General features: G+C 36.7%; 1 protein-coding gene across 14 annotated transcripts in view; it reads right to left on the bottom strand.

Moving 5' to 3' along the window:
• Positions 1–19,113, bottom strand: part of WDPCP (WD repeat containing planar cell polarity effector) — a 399,715-nt gene that overhangs the window by 286,170 nt on the left and 94,432 nt on the right. For all 14 annotated transcript variants that reach the window (XR_007513554.1, XR_007513555.1, XM_049856218.1 and 11 more), the window contains exons 3-6: positions 17,725–17,772; positions 16,820–16,864; positions 14,837–14,907; positions 14,511–14,570 (exon numbers count right to left, since the gene is read on the bottom strand). Coding sequence is in view for 12 of the 14 variants with exons in the window: in XM_049856218.1 (XP_049712175.1) it covers positions 14,511–14,570; positions 14,837–14,907; positions 16,820–16,864; positions 17,725–17,772 (224 nt within the window). In the remaining 2 variants the exon portion in view is untranslated. The remainder of the gene's footprint in view (positions 1–14,510; positions 14,571–14,836; positions 14,908–16,819; positions 16,865–17,724; positions 17,773–19,113) is intronic.

Here is a 19,113-nt window from a genome sequence, read left to right as displayed (position 1 = left end):
TCCTTAGACCAAATGACAGGTACTTCTTTACTGTAGAGAGCCACTGTGAGTATTTTGTATATAATACAAATACACTTTATAGTTGTAACTGCTTTTTGTTTCACAGACACTTGTTAAGTAGTGTATCCAACTTAATAGTTTAAAAAAAAAACTTAAGGGGTATAAATTACAATTTGTCAAAAGCACTTGATGTATTTTCTTCATCAGATATGTTGGTACATATGTAGCATAATTTTATATATCATGAACGTAACAGTCCTGGGTTCCCACACCCAACCTTAGATGTTCAGTTTATACATACATTTCTATCTGGCATATTTCAACCAGTGCATCGAATACAAAGTTCTAAAATTTAAAATAAGTCTTATTTTAAGTTTTTATATAAAAACCCAGTATAAATATTCAAATATAATACATTACAAATCTCCTCATTAGCTAGCTATGGAAGTAAAACCTCACTCTCCCTTAAAAAAGGAGAGGGAAGTTTAGCATGTCTTTGTTTCTACTTTGTAAAACACAGTGAGAATCAAAAAGAGAGGAATTAAATTACACAGATTTTGAACTCATTTAGCTTACCATACTTATTATTAACTATAACTGAACATAGTAGGGAAATCCATAGTCCTGAACCAGCTTCCTTTGTAGTAAAATACTTTGTAGCTTCCAAAACATTATTAGACATGAATGCCAAGGGCCAAGGCACGGAACTATATGAGTTTCTTTAAAGAAATGTTTTAAAATGAAAACAATAAAAAAACAACCATTTACGAATAGAACAGGAAGGAAACGTTAATTGATGATACAAAGGTATATTATTATAAAGTAGATGATCAAATTTTTCTTTGTGTCATAACCATGTTTCAAAATTGTGTTTATATCTCACTATATTCTTAAGAGTAAACAATTAACATATCAATAGATTATCATTGGTCATGAAACTTTGAATTGAGATAGCCAAGACACAATGTAATTTTCTTTCTATTTTTCTTGGAAAGAAAATAATTGTTTGATTAAGGTATTATGTTGAAGTCCCTAGATGACAAGTAAGATTCCTCAGGTTCAGGGTTGTATGTGTGTGCAAACACAAACACACATATACACATACATTTCTTTTTCAATAGGTATCAGTGTGGGTGTGATGCCCATAGACGTATACAACTAGACCTCCTTCAAGAGGAACTCAGGCTAGGAGCATACTTAACTGATAGCCTCCAGAAGCCACCCCTGTGAGCCTTGAGGCCACACTTTCCCCAGGTAGCTACCAGTCAATGAATGACTAAGCATGCTGGGGTAGGAGGGCCGGCCCAATCCTGTCCAACTGGAGACTCCTCTCATAAACAACCGTGGCTCAGGGGCTCCCATTTGGCCTGGCTGAAACTTTGTCAACATTGTGCGTGGCCTGAAGCTCTTCCTCCCCAATGACTCCTCCTTTCTCCTTTCACAAGCTTAAGCCCGGCAGGAAAGGCTCTCCCCACCTACCCCTACTCCCTTCACCCTTTATCTCTCACACCTCCCCCAGAAATCTTTTAGTATATGCTTCTCATAAAACCCAAACTGACACAGTGGGCATGTTTAAATGATTTCAACTTTATATACATACACACACATACACATATAATGAGGCTTTTGCCTGCTTCATCCCACTGAAAATACTCTTACCCAGGTAGCAGTGACTGACTCCATGCTGCTCCATCCAGTGGACAAGTCTCAGGCCTTACCTTAATTACCAGCAACACTTGACTCTTTTCTTGAAATCTGGCTTCCGGGGCACAATGTTCCCTTCATTGTACTGTACCTCTCTGGCTTCTCCTTCTCAGACTTCTTTCTCTCTATCTCCCCCTTTCCCCATCTCTTCAACCTCCAGGTGCTGGAGGGCCCCAGAGTTCAGCTCTTAGCCTCCTCTCTTCTGTCTGCACTCACTCCCTTGGTGATCTCGACCAATCTCTTGATTTTAATACAACCTATTTTTTATGTGCCTGCCTCCCACATTTATATCTCCAGCCCAGAACTTTTCCTCAACTACAAACGCCCATAACCAACTGTCGACTTGACTTATTCAGTGGATATCTAATAGGCGTTTCCAACGTAACATACCCCAAATTGAGCTCCTGATGTTGCTGTTGGTAGGTGCTGTCGAGTTGACTCTGACCCATAGCAACCCGATGTGGCAGAGCAGAACTGGCCCATGGGTTTCCTAGGCTGTAATCTTTATGGAAGCAGATTGCCAGACCTTTTCTGCTGCAGAGACACTGGGCAGGCTCAAACTGCCGACCTTTTGGTTGAGCTCCTGATTACCCGTCATGGATTGAATTATATCCCCCCAAAAATGTGTGTATCAACTTGGTTACGCCATGATTCCCAGTATTTTGTGGTTGTCTTCTATTTTGTGACTGTAATTTTATGTTTAGGAGGATTAGGGTGGTATTGTAAGACCCTTACCAGGTCATATCCCCGATCTAATGTAAAAGGAGTTTCGCAGAGTATGGCCTACGTCACCTTTTCTCTCTTAAGAGATAAAAGGAAAGAGAAGCAAGCAAAGAGATGGACACCTTCTACCACCAAGAAAGCAGTGGTGGGAGTACAGCGCATCCTTTGGACCTGGGGTCCCTGCATGGAGAAGCTCCTAGTCTGGGGAAAGATTGATGAGACAGCTGACAGAGAGAGAAAGCTTTCCCCTGGAGCTGACACCCTGAATTTGAACTTTTAGCCTACTTTACTGTGAAGAAATAAATTTCTCTTTGTTAAAGCCATCCACCTGTGGTATTTCTGTTATAGCAGCACTAGATGACTAAGACATTACCAATTACCATTACTCATTGCCATCGAGTCAATTTCAACTCATAGCGACCCTACAGGACAGAGGTGAACTGACCCATAGATTTTCCAAGAAGCAGCTAGTGGATTCAAAGTGCTGACCTTCTGGTTAGCAGCTGAGCTCTTAACTATTGTGCCACAAGAGGTCCTAATAGTCCCCCCACAAAATGTCTCTTCCTCATCTTCCCCATCTCTGTAAACGATAACTCCATTCTTGCAGGTGCTCATCAATTTTTTCTATATCCCACATTTAATCCCTCAGCAAATGCTGATTTCTCAACACTCAAAATACACCCAGGATCTGACTACGCCTCACCTCCTCCACCATTACCATCCAATTAAAGCCACCATCCTGTCTTGCCTGGACTATGGCGACAGCCTTCTAATTGAGCCCCTTACTTTGATTCTTTAACCTCTTCAATTTTTTCCCATCATAATAGCCACAACTGACCTAATTAAAAAAGTAAATCAGATAATTTAACAACAAAAAGACAAACAACCCCATCAAAAAATGGGCAAAGGACTTAAACAAATATGCCATGAAAGAGGATATTTAAATGGCCCAAGCACGTGAAAAGATGCTCAATGTCATCAGTCATTGACCCGTTGCCATCGAATCAATTCCAACTTGTAGCAACCCTACAGAACAAAGTAGAGCTGCCCCATAGGGTTTCCAAGGCCGTAAATCTTTACAAAAGCAGACTGCCACATCTTTCTCCCATGTAGTGGCTGGTGGGTTCAAATTGCTGACTTTTCAGTTATCAGCCAACCGCTTTCACCACTGTGCCACCAGGGCTCCTTCATTAGTCATTAGGGAGATATAAATCAAAGCCACAATGAGATACCACCTCACTCCCATTAGTATGGCAATTATCAAAAACAACAACAAAACAAAATAAAACTGGAGAACAGATGTAGGCAAGGATGTGAAGAAACTGAAACCCTCATCCGTTGCTGGTGGGAATGTAAAATGGTACAGCTACTATGGAAGACATCTTGGCAGGTCCTCAAAAAGTTGAATATAGAACTACCGTATGACCCAGTAATCCCAATCCTAGGTATATACCCAAAACAAGTGAAAATGGGAATGCAAACAGAAACCTGTCCACCAATTTCATTGCAGCACTTTTCACAATAGCCCAAAGGTGAAAGCAAGCAAAATGCCCACCAAGAGATGAATGGATAAACATGTAATATATATACAATGGAATACTGCCCAGACATAAAGAGAAATGAGATCCTGATACAGCCACAGTATGGATGAACCTTGAAAATACTATGCTGAGTGAAATAAATCAATGACAAAAGGACAAATACTGTATGGTCTCACTTATATGAAACGAGTAAATATACAGAAACCAAGGATTATTAGTAGTTATCAGGGGTGGGAGGGAGGAACGAATGGGAATTTTTTGCTTAGTGAGCATTGAATTTGTTAATAGTGATCGCATAATTCCAAAAAGGATAGTGATAATGGTTGCACAACATGAAGATGTACTCAATGTCACTGAATTATACATGTAGAAGTTGTTGAATTGGCAAATGTTTTGTGCATATTTTCATCACACGTAAAAGTATATATATATATATTTTTAAGTAAATTAAATCATGTTCCTCCTCTGCTCAAAATCCTTCAAGGGCTTCCCATCTCCCTGAGCATAAAAGCTATGTAACTAGGGTCTCATTTCCTCTTTGACCTCAATTCCTACTACTCTTCTCCTTGCTCATTCTACTCTGGTCACATAGGTTCCTTGCTGGTCTTCCATCATGTCAGGTATACACCCACCTCAAGACCTTTGCACTTGCTGTTCCTGCTACCTGGAACCGTCTTCCTACAGAAATCTTCCGTGGCTGTTTCCTCACTCCTTCACATCTTAATCATGTGACACCTTCTCAGTGAGGCCTTTTCTGGCCACCAAATATCAAGCCCAACCTGTCCTCACACGCACTTCCTATCTTTCTTGCTGTATTTTTCTTTAGCAGTTTTCACTCATATATAGTATATATTTTACTTGTTAATCTTTGCTTAACTGTCTCCCCTGTTAGAATACAAAGCTTCATAAGAGCAAAGATATTGGTCATTTTGTCTGTTTTGTTCACTGCAGTCCCCAGCACCAAGTATACTATCTGGCATATTAAAAACAAAAATAAAAAAGGTTGCCATCAAGTCAATTCTGATTCATGGCAACCCCACGTGCATCAGAGTAAAACTGTGCTCCATGGGGTTTTCAATGGTTGATTTTTTGGAAGTAGATTGCCGAAAAATCTGAGGTAACTCTGGTTGGACGTGAACATCCAATCTTATGGTTAGCAGCCAAGAGTGTTAACTGTTTGCACCACCAGGGACTCATCTGGCATATTGTTGTTGTTAGCTGCCATGAAGCTGGCCCTGACTCATGGTGGCCCCATGCACAACAGAACGAGATGCTGCCTGGTCCTGTGCCACCCACATGATCAGTTGCAGACTGGACTGCTATGATCCAGTTTTTATTGGCTGTTTTTCGGAAGTAGATTCCCAAACCTTTCCTCCTAGTCCATCTTAGTCTAGAAGCTCCACTGAAAACTGTTTAGCGTCATAGAAACCACTCACAGACAAGTAGTGGCTGCACTTGAGCTGCACTGGCGGGAATCAATCTGATCATAAGGAAGAATGAATACTGAGCAAGCAACTAGCAATGTCTTCCATATATGTTATTTCTTGAGTTAGTCCTTACCTATTGACTTCCTATTATCGTAAATGAGGACTGAATTCTCTTACATGATCTCCGGACCCTCATTTCTAGCTTTCCTTATCCTTCTGATATAGTTAAACAGGAATTTTTGGTTAAATTTATATTCACTGTTTACATTATAGCAGCTACTGAAGTAGTGTTTACTGCTGAGCCATGCAGTGAATTATGAGACTTTTTTTCTTCTGCACAATTTTGTTTTTCTTGGAGATAATAACCACTTGTTTTTCATTTACTTAGTTTTCTATATATCTATCACAAATTCTTTCTGAACTCTCCAATAGCCTCTCAATAAAATTTTCACTGCACTCAAACATAACAGGTCATCTATGGTTCCCTTCTCCCCTCTTGTACATCCCTCCTGGGACCTTCTTGCCCTCACCCCAGCTGAGACTCGTTGCATTCTAGGTCTAAGGCACAAACATCATTCTGAGACTTCTCTTCATCTCCTTCCTATGTTAGATCCCCTGTCTCTTCGGTCCTGAGAATCTTGTTTCTTGCTTTACTCTGTTGTTTTAAGGGCAGTACATTCTTCAGTAGCTTCCTGAGAAAGTGCATGACACATAAACGTTTCTGAGATCTAACAAGTCTGACAATGTCTTTACTTGAACGACAATTTAGAATTCTAGGTGTAGAATTCTAGACTGAAAATCACTTTCCTTTCAGAATTTTGAAGGCATCATTCCTTTGTCTTCTATCTCCTTTTGTTGCTGATGGTAAGTCTGATGTCATTTTGATTTCCTATCCTTTATATGTATCATGCTTTTCTTTCCTCCCTCCTTCCCTTCCTTTTTTCCTTCCCTCTAGAAGCTTTTCAGATCTTCTCTTTGCCTTTAGTTTTCTGAAATTTCATAAAATATGCCTTGGTATTGTTCTTTTTTTAATCGAACTGTAAATATGCATCTCCCAGTCCTGGGAAATTCTCTTCTATTATTTCGTTGTTCTTTTCTTCTGTTTTTTATTATTTGTTAGATATAGGACCTTCTAGCCAGATACTCTAATTTTCTTATCTTCTATCACCTATTGATCATTACTATGTCTTTTGTCATTCTTCTCTGAATTACAGGGATATTTCAATTTTATCTTCCAACCCTTGTATTAATTTTTCTATTTACGACATCATATTTATAATTTCCAAGAGCCCTTTTTCTTGTTCCCTGATTATTTTTTTATTAAGCACCTTATTCTTGTTCTAAGGATGCAGCCCAAAGCTCCTCTTTTTGTATTAGTTTTAGTCTAGTTATTAAAATTACTCCTGATTCTTTTTATTTTCTGTTTATTGCATTGCCCCGATTCTTTTTATTTCTACTGCAATCAGGAGTTCAGGAGTCTACTGCTTACATAATTTTTCTATATTTTGCTGAAAATCAATGTGGTAGAGTGGCTAAGGACATGAACTTTGAAGCCAGTCTGCCTGAGTCTGAATCCTGGCATGACTTACTAGTTGTGTAATTAATCTGTATCTCATCAATAAAATGAAGATTATAGTAACTATTTCACAGCGTTATGAAGAGGGCAGTGAGTTAGTATTTGTTCCATGAGGAATGAAAATGAGTTAATAGTTGTAAAGTACTTAAGAGTGCCTGGTACACAGTGCTATATAAGTGTTTGTTAAATTAAAAATATATACCGAAGTAATATAAAAACTTAATAAATATGTACTAAGAATTGCAAAATACCCAGTAGGAGAATATCAGAAGTATCTAGATTAATGACTTCCAGTCCATTTTCACATAATTTTACACACATAAATATGTATCCACGGCAAATACAAATTTTATTTTATATAGATGAAATAATAGCATACATAAAGTTCTGCACTTACTGGCAGACATAAGATGGTTTCAAATATTTCCCTATTATGAAGAGTTTACTTGGACATTTATGTAAATGTTTCTCTAGGAGTCATAGCTAACGATGGAATTGTCCTCCAAATTGCCAACTGTACACTCCAACCAGTAGTTTATGAGAATACCCATTTCTCTATAACTTCACCAACACTTGATGTTGTTAGACTTATATATTTGCCTATGTGTTGAATGAAAAAATAGTATCTCATTGCTATTTTAATTTGCACATTGTAATGCTAGATGAAAAACGATCCCTTTAAGATCATTTGTATCTAACGGAGAGTCACTCGAACTAAACAGAGGAGGAACACACAGGCAAAGTCAACAATATTAGCAATGACCTAATTCATTAGTTCAGTGTGGGGCTCATGTGTGTTTATTTTATGACACATAAAAAAGAATATAATATATAAATATCAAATTATATGATAAAAAATTTAATACATACACACAATATATCATCTTTTAAGCAAATGTTTATAAGTACATATATGCATAGTAAAAATACAAACATCAAAAGGTAAATAGTGGGTAACACCATGTGGTCAGATTAGATGATTTATGACCCTTTGGGCTTTTCTGTGTTTTCCAAGTTTTCTGTCTTAAGCACGTCTGTTATTTTTGTAATTTTAAAGAAAGTCATTAAAGACCATTAAAAAGTAGGAACATGTAAAGTATTAAGCTATCACACACTGGCTGAGTTTCATTGGCCTCAAAGGGTTCCTGGATAGTGTTATTCCTTTGTTTACTAACTTATTAGTATAAGTCAAAGAAGGTCATCAAATAAATATCTATGGAGAAATCGTTTCAAGCTACATTTCTAGCCCTTATTTTATTATCTACAGGCAATATATCTTCAGTAATACTTTTCCCCACCACCAAGCATGTCCTTCTCTTCCTCCATATTTCCCCCAATTATGTCCTATTGTCAAAGTCCACCTTAAACCTAATCTCCTCTATGAAACCTTAAACAACTACCCCAATCAACAACAATTCCTGAACACTAGCTGTGTTTAGGTACTATACTAAACAATTTAGCATTTAATCTCAAATTATTCTTTAGTTTTATACACTAATTTGGTTTCTCAAATATATTTGAAGTCAGTCCTTTGAAGGCAGGGATTCCATCTAATATTTTCAATAGTTCCTAATATAAAGATGGGTTTATTGTTGGGCCTCAATAAATGCCTGTTGATAGACAACTTAGTAATGATAACATTGAGACATATAAGTAGTTAAATATTAAAAGAGGAAACAAAGTGTGCTTCAAGCCTTTCTTAAGACTCCCCCGACTTGTCCACCCTCTGATCTTCAGGGAAACAAACATCTATGTCTACAATTCCTCATTACTCCGATTTTCCTGTTTCTTTTGCCAGCTCAGTTCTCCTCTCTTGTCACCTAAATCAGAGAATCCTTGGCTCCCCTCATGGGGCCGTCCCCTCAATGGCTTCATATCATCTCTTTGCTGTTTCCCCTCATATCCTCAGCTCCAACCTTTCACTCCGGTTCCACATTTCCAATAATCATTTGATTGTCTGGCTGCTTCAAACGTAACATGGCCAAAACTAAAATTTCTACCTACCATTCTAAATTTCTTTGCTGGCTTTCAACATTCTCTCCATCTTCGCCTCATCATACTTCCCTCTGAAATGATCTTACTGCTCCCAGTTCTCATGTTTTATCCTACATCCCACTGCTAATTCTTCCATAAGTCTAATTTTTATAAAGCACTTGCCTGCTCTAAAAGTGCTGATAACATTACAGGATAAAGTATCAATATCTAGTGCAACACTCAACGCCCCTAACAACGAGGCTTCAGGTTGCCTTTCAAACGTTGCACTTCATTGTCCAACAGAAACCATCTGGCCCCAGATGGGCCCATCTCCTCACTACCATATAGACACCCCATTTAATTCTCACTTGAATTCCTCAGTTAATCTAATTCCTTTTTTCTATAATGCCTTTTCATTTCGCCTAACAAAATTTTATGTATCCTTTAAGGGCTAAGTAAAGTTATAACTTTCCCACAAAATTTTTCTTAACTGTTGCAGATTACATTGATCTTTGCTTTCTCTAAACTCCCACTATCTTTTTTACCTGGTGCCATACCACTTAGCGGAAACCCTGGTGGCACAGTGGTTAAGAGTTATGGCTGCTAACCAAAAGGTTGGCAGTTTGAATCCACCAGTCGCTCCTTAGAAATTCTATGGGGCAGTTCTACTCTGTCCTATAGGGTCACTATGAGTTGGAATCACCTTGACAGCAATGGGTTTTATACCACTTAGCATTCATTAGTGTCCCAGTGATTTCCTGTGTCTATTCTCCTTGACTGGGTTATATTAGGGACTCGACCCATGCCTTACTCTTCCTTAGTGACTTGCACAGTGCCTCCCTGGTGAGCAGTCAACAAATACTGTATAGGTAATATGCTATTACTAATAGCTGTACCATAAAACCATGGTTTGTCTATTGTTATTTTCTGAGGAAATCATACTGATTCTCACAGAATTTGATGAAAGGAAAGACCAGTTAATGAGGCTGTTCATTTTTATAATTTAGAAAGTTGTAATAAAATAAATTTCATAAGGTCACAATTTATCTGTGATAGACCTGGAAGATGATTTGTATCTTTGCATAGCTTGTCAAGTAATTCATTACAGGAATTAAAATAGGAAACTGTCTTTTCTTGGCATTTTAAAATTATACCTGGAAACGCAGAATTGTTATAGAAAGAAACCAAAGTGAAATCAACTACATTATATGCTTTTATAGGTAAATATAGAGACATGATTCAAATAATACAATCTAAAATCAACATATGTCAAGTTGTATTTATGCTTAATGATAATATTGTTTTTAATATGTAATAATCTGTGAATAAGAATCTGACTTGAAACATAATTCTTTCAGGAATTTATGAATTCCACCATAGTGGTGAACAAGCTAATAGTGTTTTAAGGCTGAAACTCTATTCCCTAAGAACAGTTTGTAAAATGAGTTAAGAAATTCAAAGCAGGAGATTATTAAACACTTTCTATTAAAAAAAAAAATTTAGGAGACAAAAAAACTGAGAAATATATTTAATAGGTAGTAAAACTAAAATTCTAAATTACCTTTCATGTCTTTTAATACATCTCAAATGAGGTACAGCCATAGTCTGAAAAACCAACTTCAAAAGACAATTTTCTCCCAAACATATGTGTAGGTGAATCTTCATTTGTAAACTGTTCTGAGTTTACTAGTGGAGGGAACTATTTTTAAAATGGACAATTTTAAAATTGTCCATTAGATCAACAACATTAACTAAGCTTTGGTAATGATGACAACCTATAAATGTTCATTATTATTTGACTGAGGGGAAGATCCAACTTCAGACTGCATCTCCTGAAACTCTTTATGTTGTTGCAACCGCTTTGCTAATTTCTAAACAACTGGACCTTTTGAAGAAATAAAGATCCCTTAAGGGAAGACAACTAAAATCAATTCCATAAGTCCTAAGCTTGCCAATTTCTTTGTGGGCGAAAGATTTATGTTAGTCGTGGAGTGGCCAAATTTAAAAACTGGGAGAGAAGATGGTTTAGCAAGGAGGGTGCTGAGGAACTTTTTTCACTTCTTTCCTAAGAGTTATAGAACACTGTATGTTTGGTCAACTGCTGCCATTTAAGGCTAAAAATGTGATGCTGAAGTTAATTTTTTAGAAGGATCTACAAAAACAGGATACACAAAATATTTTTTAGAAGACCTACCTAACAGCCCCGTCAAGAAACTGACAAAGTGGGCAGATAATGTTAGGTGGTCTCTGAGAGGCCCTATGTGTTTTTAAGTGTTTCTGTGATGTGAAGTAGTGCCTTGGATGGACCTGTGCGTGGAAGTCAAGGTATCTTGTTAAAATACGCCACATCACAAATGTGCTGATGTCATGGATTGAATTGTGTCCCCCAAATACATGTGTATCAATTTGGCTAGGCCGTGATTCCCAGTATTGTGTGATTGTTCACCATTTTGTCATCTGCTGTGATTTTCCTATGTATTGTAAATCCTGCCTCTATAATGTTAATGAGGCATGACTCAATCTATGAGATTGGATTGTGTCTTGAGCCAATCTCTTTTGAGATATAAAAGGGGAAGCAAGCAGAGAGACAGGGGGACTTCATACCACCAAAAAAGCAGCGCTGGGAGCAGAGCATGGGGTTCCCGTGCAGAGAAGCTCCTAGTCCAGGAAAAGGATGATGACAAGGACCTTCCTCCAGAGCCAACAGAGAGAGAAAGCCTTTCCCTGGAGCTGATGCCCTGAATTTGGACTTCTAGCCTACTAGACTGTGAGAAAATAAATTTCTCTTTGTTAAAGCCATCTACTTGTGGTATTTCTGTTATGGCAACACTAAATAACTAAGACAGCTGGTAGTGAAAGGTCTATTTTAGGAACATCTTATTGTTCAGAAAAATAAAATACAAAATATGACAAAACATAAACAGAGGTAAGTGCCATTGGAAATATTAAAAACAGACTCATTGGTACACACGCTTAAAAAATCAGTATAGTCAGGTTGCTGTAAACAACAAAAGTCTTAGGATGTATCATAAAAATTCCTTCTCTGAGCTGAGCTAATTCAATAATAAGGGACATCCCTCCCCATGCTTTCCCCCAAAATGCTTGCTTATTAAATTAAAATGCAATAAAATCTATCTAAAAAGGATTGCCTATTGGGATGCTCCACTGCATATTTTAAGAGGCTTGACATGTTCCAACTTACCCCGTGTGATGGTAAGGGTGGAGGCCATGAGACACACCCCTTACTACAGGTGGCAGGCTTGCCCTCCAGTCAAATAATTTTGAGACTGTTTTTAAGGTGACTAATGGCATTAAAACTACAATTTGAGTTGCACTAAGTTTGAAACTTTCTGGAGCATATTTTGTATTAAGTTTTTGAAGTGTAAAAAGTATTTTTATGCAAACAATTTATGAATATTTTATAATCTCATTTTTTGAATGGTGTCTAAGGTGAATTTAAGAAGTATTACAGTTCTAAAAATATTAACTCAGCCTTATAGTCTCTGGAAAATAATAATTTTGTGCCAGTTGCAGAGGTAACTAAGTAGTTACCTCTATGAGTAAAGTTAAGACTAGTTTAAACAAAAAATGAGGAAAAACTACCAGTCTCCATCAAGTCAATTCCAACCCAGGGAGACACCATATGTTTCAGAGTAGAAACTGCGCTGCATAGGATTTTCAAAGGCTGTGATCCTTCTGAAGTAGATTGCCAGGCTTTCTTCTAAGGCACATCTGGGTGGATTTGAACTGCCAACCTTTTGTTAGTAGCTGAGTGAAAACCATGTGCACCACTCAGGGACTCCTGAGGGAAACCTACAGTCCACTAAAATGACTGTCTATATTCATATAAACCTAACAAACTAGATATGCTTATAATTACTACAAATTTGATGTTCTAGATTTCTGAAGAGAACTACCAGCCTAAAGTTCAAACAAGAATGGTTAGATACAAAATGTCACATTGTAAACAAATAAAAATTTAAATTCATACAGGAAATCTAATTCCAGAAAACTGTAATAATTATTAGTAGTACTGATACAACTTCAATTACACTGATGAACAGAATATAAAACAAACAAAAAAACCAGTTGCCATCAACTTGATTCCGACTCATGACGACCCCATTGTTACAAAGTAGAGCTGCTCCACTGATTTTCTTGGCTGTAACCTTTATGGAGGAAACTCTGGTGGCGTAATGGTTAAGCACTACAGCTGCTAACCAAAGGGTCAGCAGTTCGAATCTGCCAGGCGCTCCTTGGAAACTCTATGGGGCAGTTCTACTCTGTCCTATAGGGTTGCTATGAGTCGGAATCGACTCGACGGCACTGGGTTTGGTTTGGTTTTCGGGAATCTTTATGGAAGCAGATTGCAAAGACTTTCTTATGTGATGCCACTGGGTAGGTTTGAACTGCCAACCTTTAGGTTAGTAGTCAAGTGCAAACCATTTGCACCACCCAGGGACCTCCTGAATAGACTATAACTTATGATTATTCTTTTTATCATAAGCAAATGAAATTTTTCTAGACAAATAGTATTTTCTAAATCTATCAGCAAAGCTGGAAACCCTGGTGGTGTAGTGGTTAAGGGTCCAGCAGCTAACTGATAGGTTGGCAGTTTGAATTCACCAGGCGCTCCTTGGAAGCCCCATAGAGCAGTTCTACTCCGTCCTATAGGGTCACTATGAGCTGGAATCGACTCAGTGGCGATGGCTTTTGGGTTTAGAATCAGCAAAGCTGAGGCTTTTATCCATTATGTTGTGACCAACAGACAATAATTAGGTCCTTATTAAATTCTGAACCAAGGCCCATTCAATATTTAGCTCACTCTGTCTAGACCCTGGTAGTGCTCTCCAGTGGAACATTCTGTGATGGAAATGTTCTATATGATAGATAAGTTCTATCTGCACAGTCCAGTACTATAAAATGTAGCTACTGAGCTCTTAAAATGTGAGCAGGGCAATTGGAAAACTGAGCTTTTCTTTTTATTTAACTTTTAAAAACGTTTTCTTTTTTGTTTCTATCTTCTTATCTTTTTAAAACTTTCCTGTCATTTTATTTAATTTTTATTTAAATAGCCACATATGACTAGTGGCCACCGTATGAAGCAGCACAGGGTTAAAGGTTCAAAATCCAAGACCAAAGGTCTTGTCATATTAGGTGTAACTCTAGTCTGCTTGTTGACCTCCGTAAGCATGGTATTCCCAAACACCGAAGTGCCAGGCCACACAACCGTTTGTCCTATGGTTTCATCTTCATTCAAAAATATGATTAGATCTATTCCAGTAAATACCTAATGCAACTTTCAGACAACATTCAAACAAAGAATATCATCTGAAAAGATTTTTATCAGCATTTATAGGGTGCCAGTACAGCCATACCGATGAATGAGGTAGGCTGCCTCAGTCGGATTGTCTGTTAGTTCTAGAATGTCTAGAATTCAAGCTATGAAATAGCTGCTCCTAAAAAGTATCTGTCTATTACCTATCATAACAAAAGAATACCAATTACTGCATAGTTTTCAGCTCCACTGGTTAAACACTGCAAAAGCACGTCAAACCATTTTACCTGACAGACATATTTGTCCTTCCATTTGCTCAGCACACACTGACTGTTTTGCATCAGCTCCTGAAGGACAACAGAAAAAGAGAGAGTGCAGTCGGCTATACACATTATCATTATCAGTTAAAGTGCTTCTGATTTGAAAGCAAAAAAAAAAAAAAAAGATCAGCACGCCACACAAAGATGCAACTGTTTTGGAACTCCTCAGTAGACAAAAGCAAAGCTATCGTCACCATGAGAGCTGATCCTTTATGAAAATTAAAGCTGGTGAAAGATGTTCTAAAACAGACTTGCTTGTTGCTTTTTGGGGGGAAAAACTTTTTAAAAGATACCTCCAACTCCTTGAGTGAATCTCGAAGCTTTTCTGGGCGCCTGTTTTTGAGCGTCCAAGGATAATCTCGTGCTGGCAAATAAAACATGTATTACAGTTAGTTAAACGCGACTTAAAAAGGAAACTCTACGTAGCAGTGTGACTTAGGAAGATTAAAATAAAACACCTTCATAATTGAGAGGAAGTGGGCTTCATTTCTATCATCAAATGACAGCCTTTTGAAAGGCTTTGTCATAGGAACAGGATTCTTACCACAAAACAATCTCTCTGATCATAATTTAATGATGACAACCAACAAGGCTCAGAGAGTCCCTGGAAGAGTTTCCTAGGCCTGTGAATCTAGTACTTAACAGTAAATGACCTACTCTATACCATTGAAATAACTGTTTGTGTAAATAATTAAACTTTCAATCCAAAAGAAATCACAAATTTTGCCAGTGGCCTTCTCAGACCTTGAAATTCTCAGGAGTAACTGACTATAATGAAGAAATAATACACAAAAATAACACATAGAGGAATTTAAAATTAAGCTTCAAAGTTACATATTTAAAAAAAAAATCTGAGGAAAATCCAAGTTTTAACAAATCAGGCACCAATAGTATGCTTTTTTACTTAAAATACTCCTTTCTAAAATATATACAATTCAATAACGATAAGGCTCTGTTTTGTTTTAAACAAACTTAACTGAAAAATAAAATCATTTACTATAGAACCACTCCTCGCTTATTGATGTTTAGGTTCCAAAGACTAAGTCATTATACAAAAACCAGTGTTATACAAAAATGGAGGATGACCACATCAGATCACAAAAATCATTACACAATTGCCAAATTACATCATTACATAACTGCCAAACCACTGAGAACCATGGCCCTGCCAGATTGACACAAAACTTTAACCATCATAGCCAGCATTACTCTCGCCTCCCACTCAGCGTTCGTTACTGCCAGATGTACATTGTTAATGTGCAAAATAGTCGAATAGTATATTTTTTACAATTGTCATAAATGAAATGTCTGATAACGAGATAGTTGATAAATGAGAAGGAGGTGTATTCTCAATGTTAGCCTAAAACAAACTAAAGACAGTTCTGTTTAAAAGAATTAATAGAGTGTTAAACTCATTACAGTGATACAGTGCATCATGAAAATGATTTTTGAATTCTCTTAAAAATTCCAAATAACAGTCGTGTCTGTGTACATATATATACATGTGTACAAATGTATATATATTTATTGTATGTGTATATATATAATACATAACATTAAAATTTGACAGTAGAATTGCTATATACCTTATTTCGGCAACTAATTTGGTTCTATAAGCATAATTTCTAACGCTTATAGCATACATGCAAATTTTAAAATCTGTATTACAGCTACAATACAGTATTTTTAAAAATTAAACATGTCAATTTGACCTTTCAAAATGTAAAAAGTGGTCATTTCAGCTCTAAGTATGTTCCAAATAAAGTCTTATTTCTAATTTTAAGTTCATTAAAATCACATGACATTGTAACCATATTACATATGTAATATATTTACATATTTGGGAACAGAAAAGACTAGGGGAAATAAAATACTAATACTAATAATTACAAATCTTATTTTCTTAAAATAGGTAAACTTTCAATAGTTTAGGCAAAGTTTGAATTATAAAATGTTATCATCAGAACTTAAGTATGGTATATTTATTTTAAATATATTAAATAATATAAATATAGTTCATTAAGAAAGCTTATGTTTACATAAGCACATTTCTGACCAAAATAGAATAGAGAGGTTTCAATAGTTAAATTAGAAAGGCCTAACGAATATAAACTTACTATGCTTATGTACTCAAACAATGGGTTTTGCAATTACAAGAAATTTGGTGGGAATAAGGTTTCCTATTTGTGCAGAAAGAAGAATGTTAAGACTGAACCTTCAGGATTATTAAAATTCCAGTTTCATAATAATTAGAAAAAAATATCAAGTAAGCTTACATTCTGCCAGCTTCTGTTTTTCTTCTAAGTTACCATGTTCTGTCACTGATATTGTGGTGAAGGAGAGAAGCAAAGAATGAAAAACAGTGGAATTTATTTTTATTATAATACCTTATATTTTTAATATTAACATGTATAATACATTATTACACACATATTGAGATTAACAAATTTTGCTAAACTTTTAAAAGGACAGTTGAAAACATTGCCCTAATTTGGATGTTTTCATTTCATAGAGATATTTCCCAAATGTGCAGTGAAAGGCTTATAGAGCTCAACAGGTGGGCCAATATTCTAAGCTTCCAATCTCATCAGATAGGGAAGGGAACTGCAACCGAGCCTAGAAGGCAAAGTTGCTTCAGTCTGTCATCAGAACCATGAAGTCAGCCTATTAACCACCAAGCTAAGCACACAGGATGCCCACACAAGCCTCACTTCAACAAAGACCAAAACAGGAAGTAACTCTAGCTAGAAAGACCTTTTGGCCCATCATGAAACTTCTAGGATTAATAGGATTAATCAGATAAAGAAAATTGATCATTCACTCAGAAATGCCTATTTCAGATATCAGGTGAGGATCTGGGAGGCCGGCATCAGTGGGACCCATGCATTAACAATGCCCTCTACTGGGACACAGATAAATAAACATGAATAGACTGTCCAGTTATCAACCTGATCAGCAATAAAATGAAATTTTTCATGTTCTTCTACAGCATTTCCCCAATGTTGCTTAACTTGGTACTGAACAGATATTAAACTCAGCATTTTTCTAAAGGATTGAAGTGACTTTTCTTGAAATTCTAGAATTTATCTAAAGCTCATAAAAACAATTTTTCATGGTCAGTATTTCCTAGTTTAAATGTTTCATTTATAAAAATTAGTTCAGTGGAATAGCTATACTTTACCTAGTAGCTCTTTCTTGTCATAATACTGGTAAGTCCCGATGTCTCTGTCTAAAGGAAGGAAGAAAATAACATCAAATTGTGGTGAAAAGTTCAGGAGAATGAGAAGCCAGGCCACACTACATGGAGGTGCGGCCTGGAGGGTAGAAAGTCTCTTTATGCTACTGGAATTGAAATAGCTCAGAAGCATCTGGAGATGGGTTTATCTATTCTAGAGATATGCAGGGACTAGAAAGTTTATCAATCTAATGAGAAAAGATTCATACAAAACTGTAATGGAATGAGGAAAATGTTATTAAAGTACTGAAATAAAAGAAGTCCAAGTTTTCTCCTTCATAGTTCCTCTAGTATTATTCAAAGGAACTGTCACTAAACAATGCCAAATGAAATCAGCGGATGGAAATGCTCTAGCTGTTGGATTCTGAATTGTGGCTTTTCCTCCTCCTTTGATTTAGGTCAAAGGTCTAGTTCCCAGCCTATGGCACTTGGGGAAAATCTACAGGAAAGAATATGGAGGATGAGGGGAAGTATGGATAAATTATCTGAAACCTGTTTCATTTCAAACAGCTTTCCAAACCCCTTCAAATTTGGATTCTTTGCTGGGGTGACATAAGAAGCAAAGATGTTTAGAGTGATTTTACCAAGGAATTGGTTCTTGCAATTTAATTATAGGAAAACAAAATTATTGTGTCTGTTCTCTTTGTATCTGTGAATAATGAAATATCTCTTTCATTGAAGCAACATTTATTTCCTTCCATGCAAAATAATTCTCAGTAACAAAAGGAGACTAACTACAACGGTTTCTAAGGACGTGGCAGCAGTACAGGCTGCCCCCTAGTGACTGATGGCTCCAAACTTCCTCAACTGACTGATCTACCTCCAAAAAATACATTATTCCTATAATTAACTTCACAAATATCGTTTTTCAAAATAACCAATCATGTACACTTACAGAAGCTGTATTTTATTCAGTACGCCATTAATTGGAGCATGTGATTTTAAAGAGTGCAGTTTATGATGTCTAACAAGGAGTGACTAGGAAAAGGCAGGTCTAGGGTACTGAGAATACTTTATTTCTTGAGCTGGGAAGTAATTAAAACTACCATTATAACTACTATTTGCAGTTTGAAACAGATCCTTAGGATCACTGTTTATACTTCTAAACATACCCTTTCGGTACATATGTTATACTTCAATAAAAAAGATTTTTTTAATCTAAGAACCAACGGCACTATGTACAGAGGCAGTGGCCCATATCATAATATTTCGACCTATAATCATTCCATTGTGTCTAAATTACCACAATTCTAGAAGAGCCACGAGGATCACAGGGGCCCTGACTTCTGTGCACACAGCTGACCTACTGCATCTGGCCCACAGTGGGGTTGCCAA

This window comes from Elephas maximus, chromosome 17, assembly GCF_024166365.1.
Source record: "Elephas maximus indicus isolate mEleMax1 chromosome 17, mEleMax1 primary haplotype, whole genome shotgun sequence".
In the NCBI taxonomy this organism is placed as follows: Eukaryota; Metazoa; Chordata; class Mammalia; order Proboscidea; family Elephantidae; genus Elephas; species Elephas maximus.
Note: the sequence above shows the minus strand (reverse complement) of the source record. Positions and strands in the feature narration are given on the sequence as shown.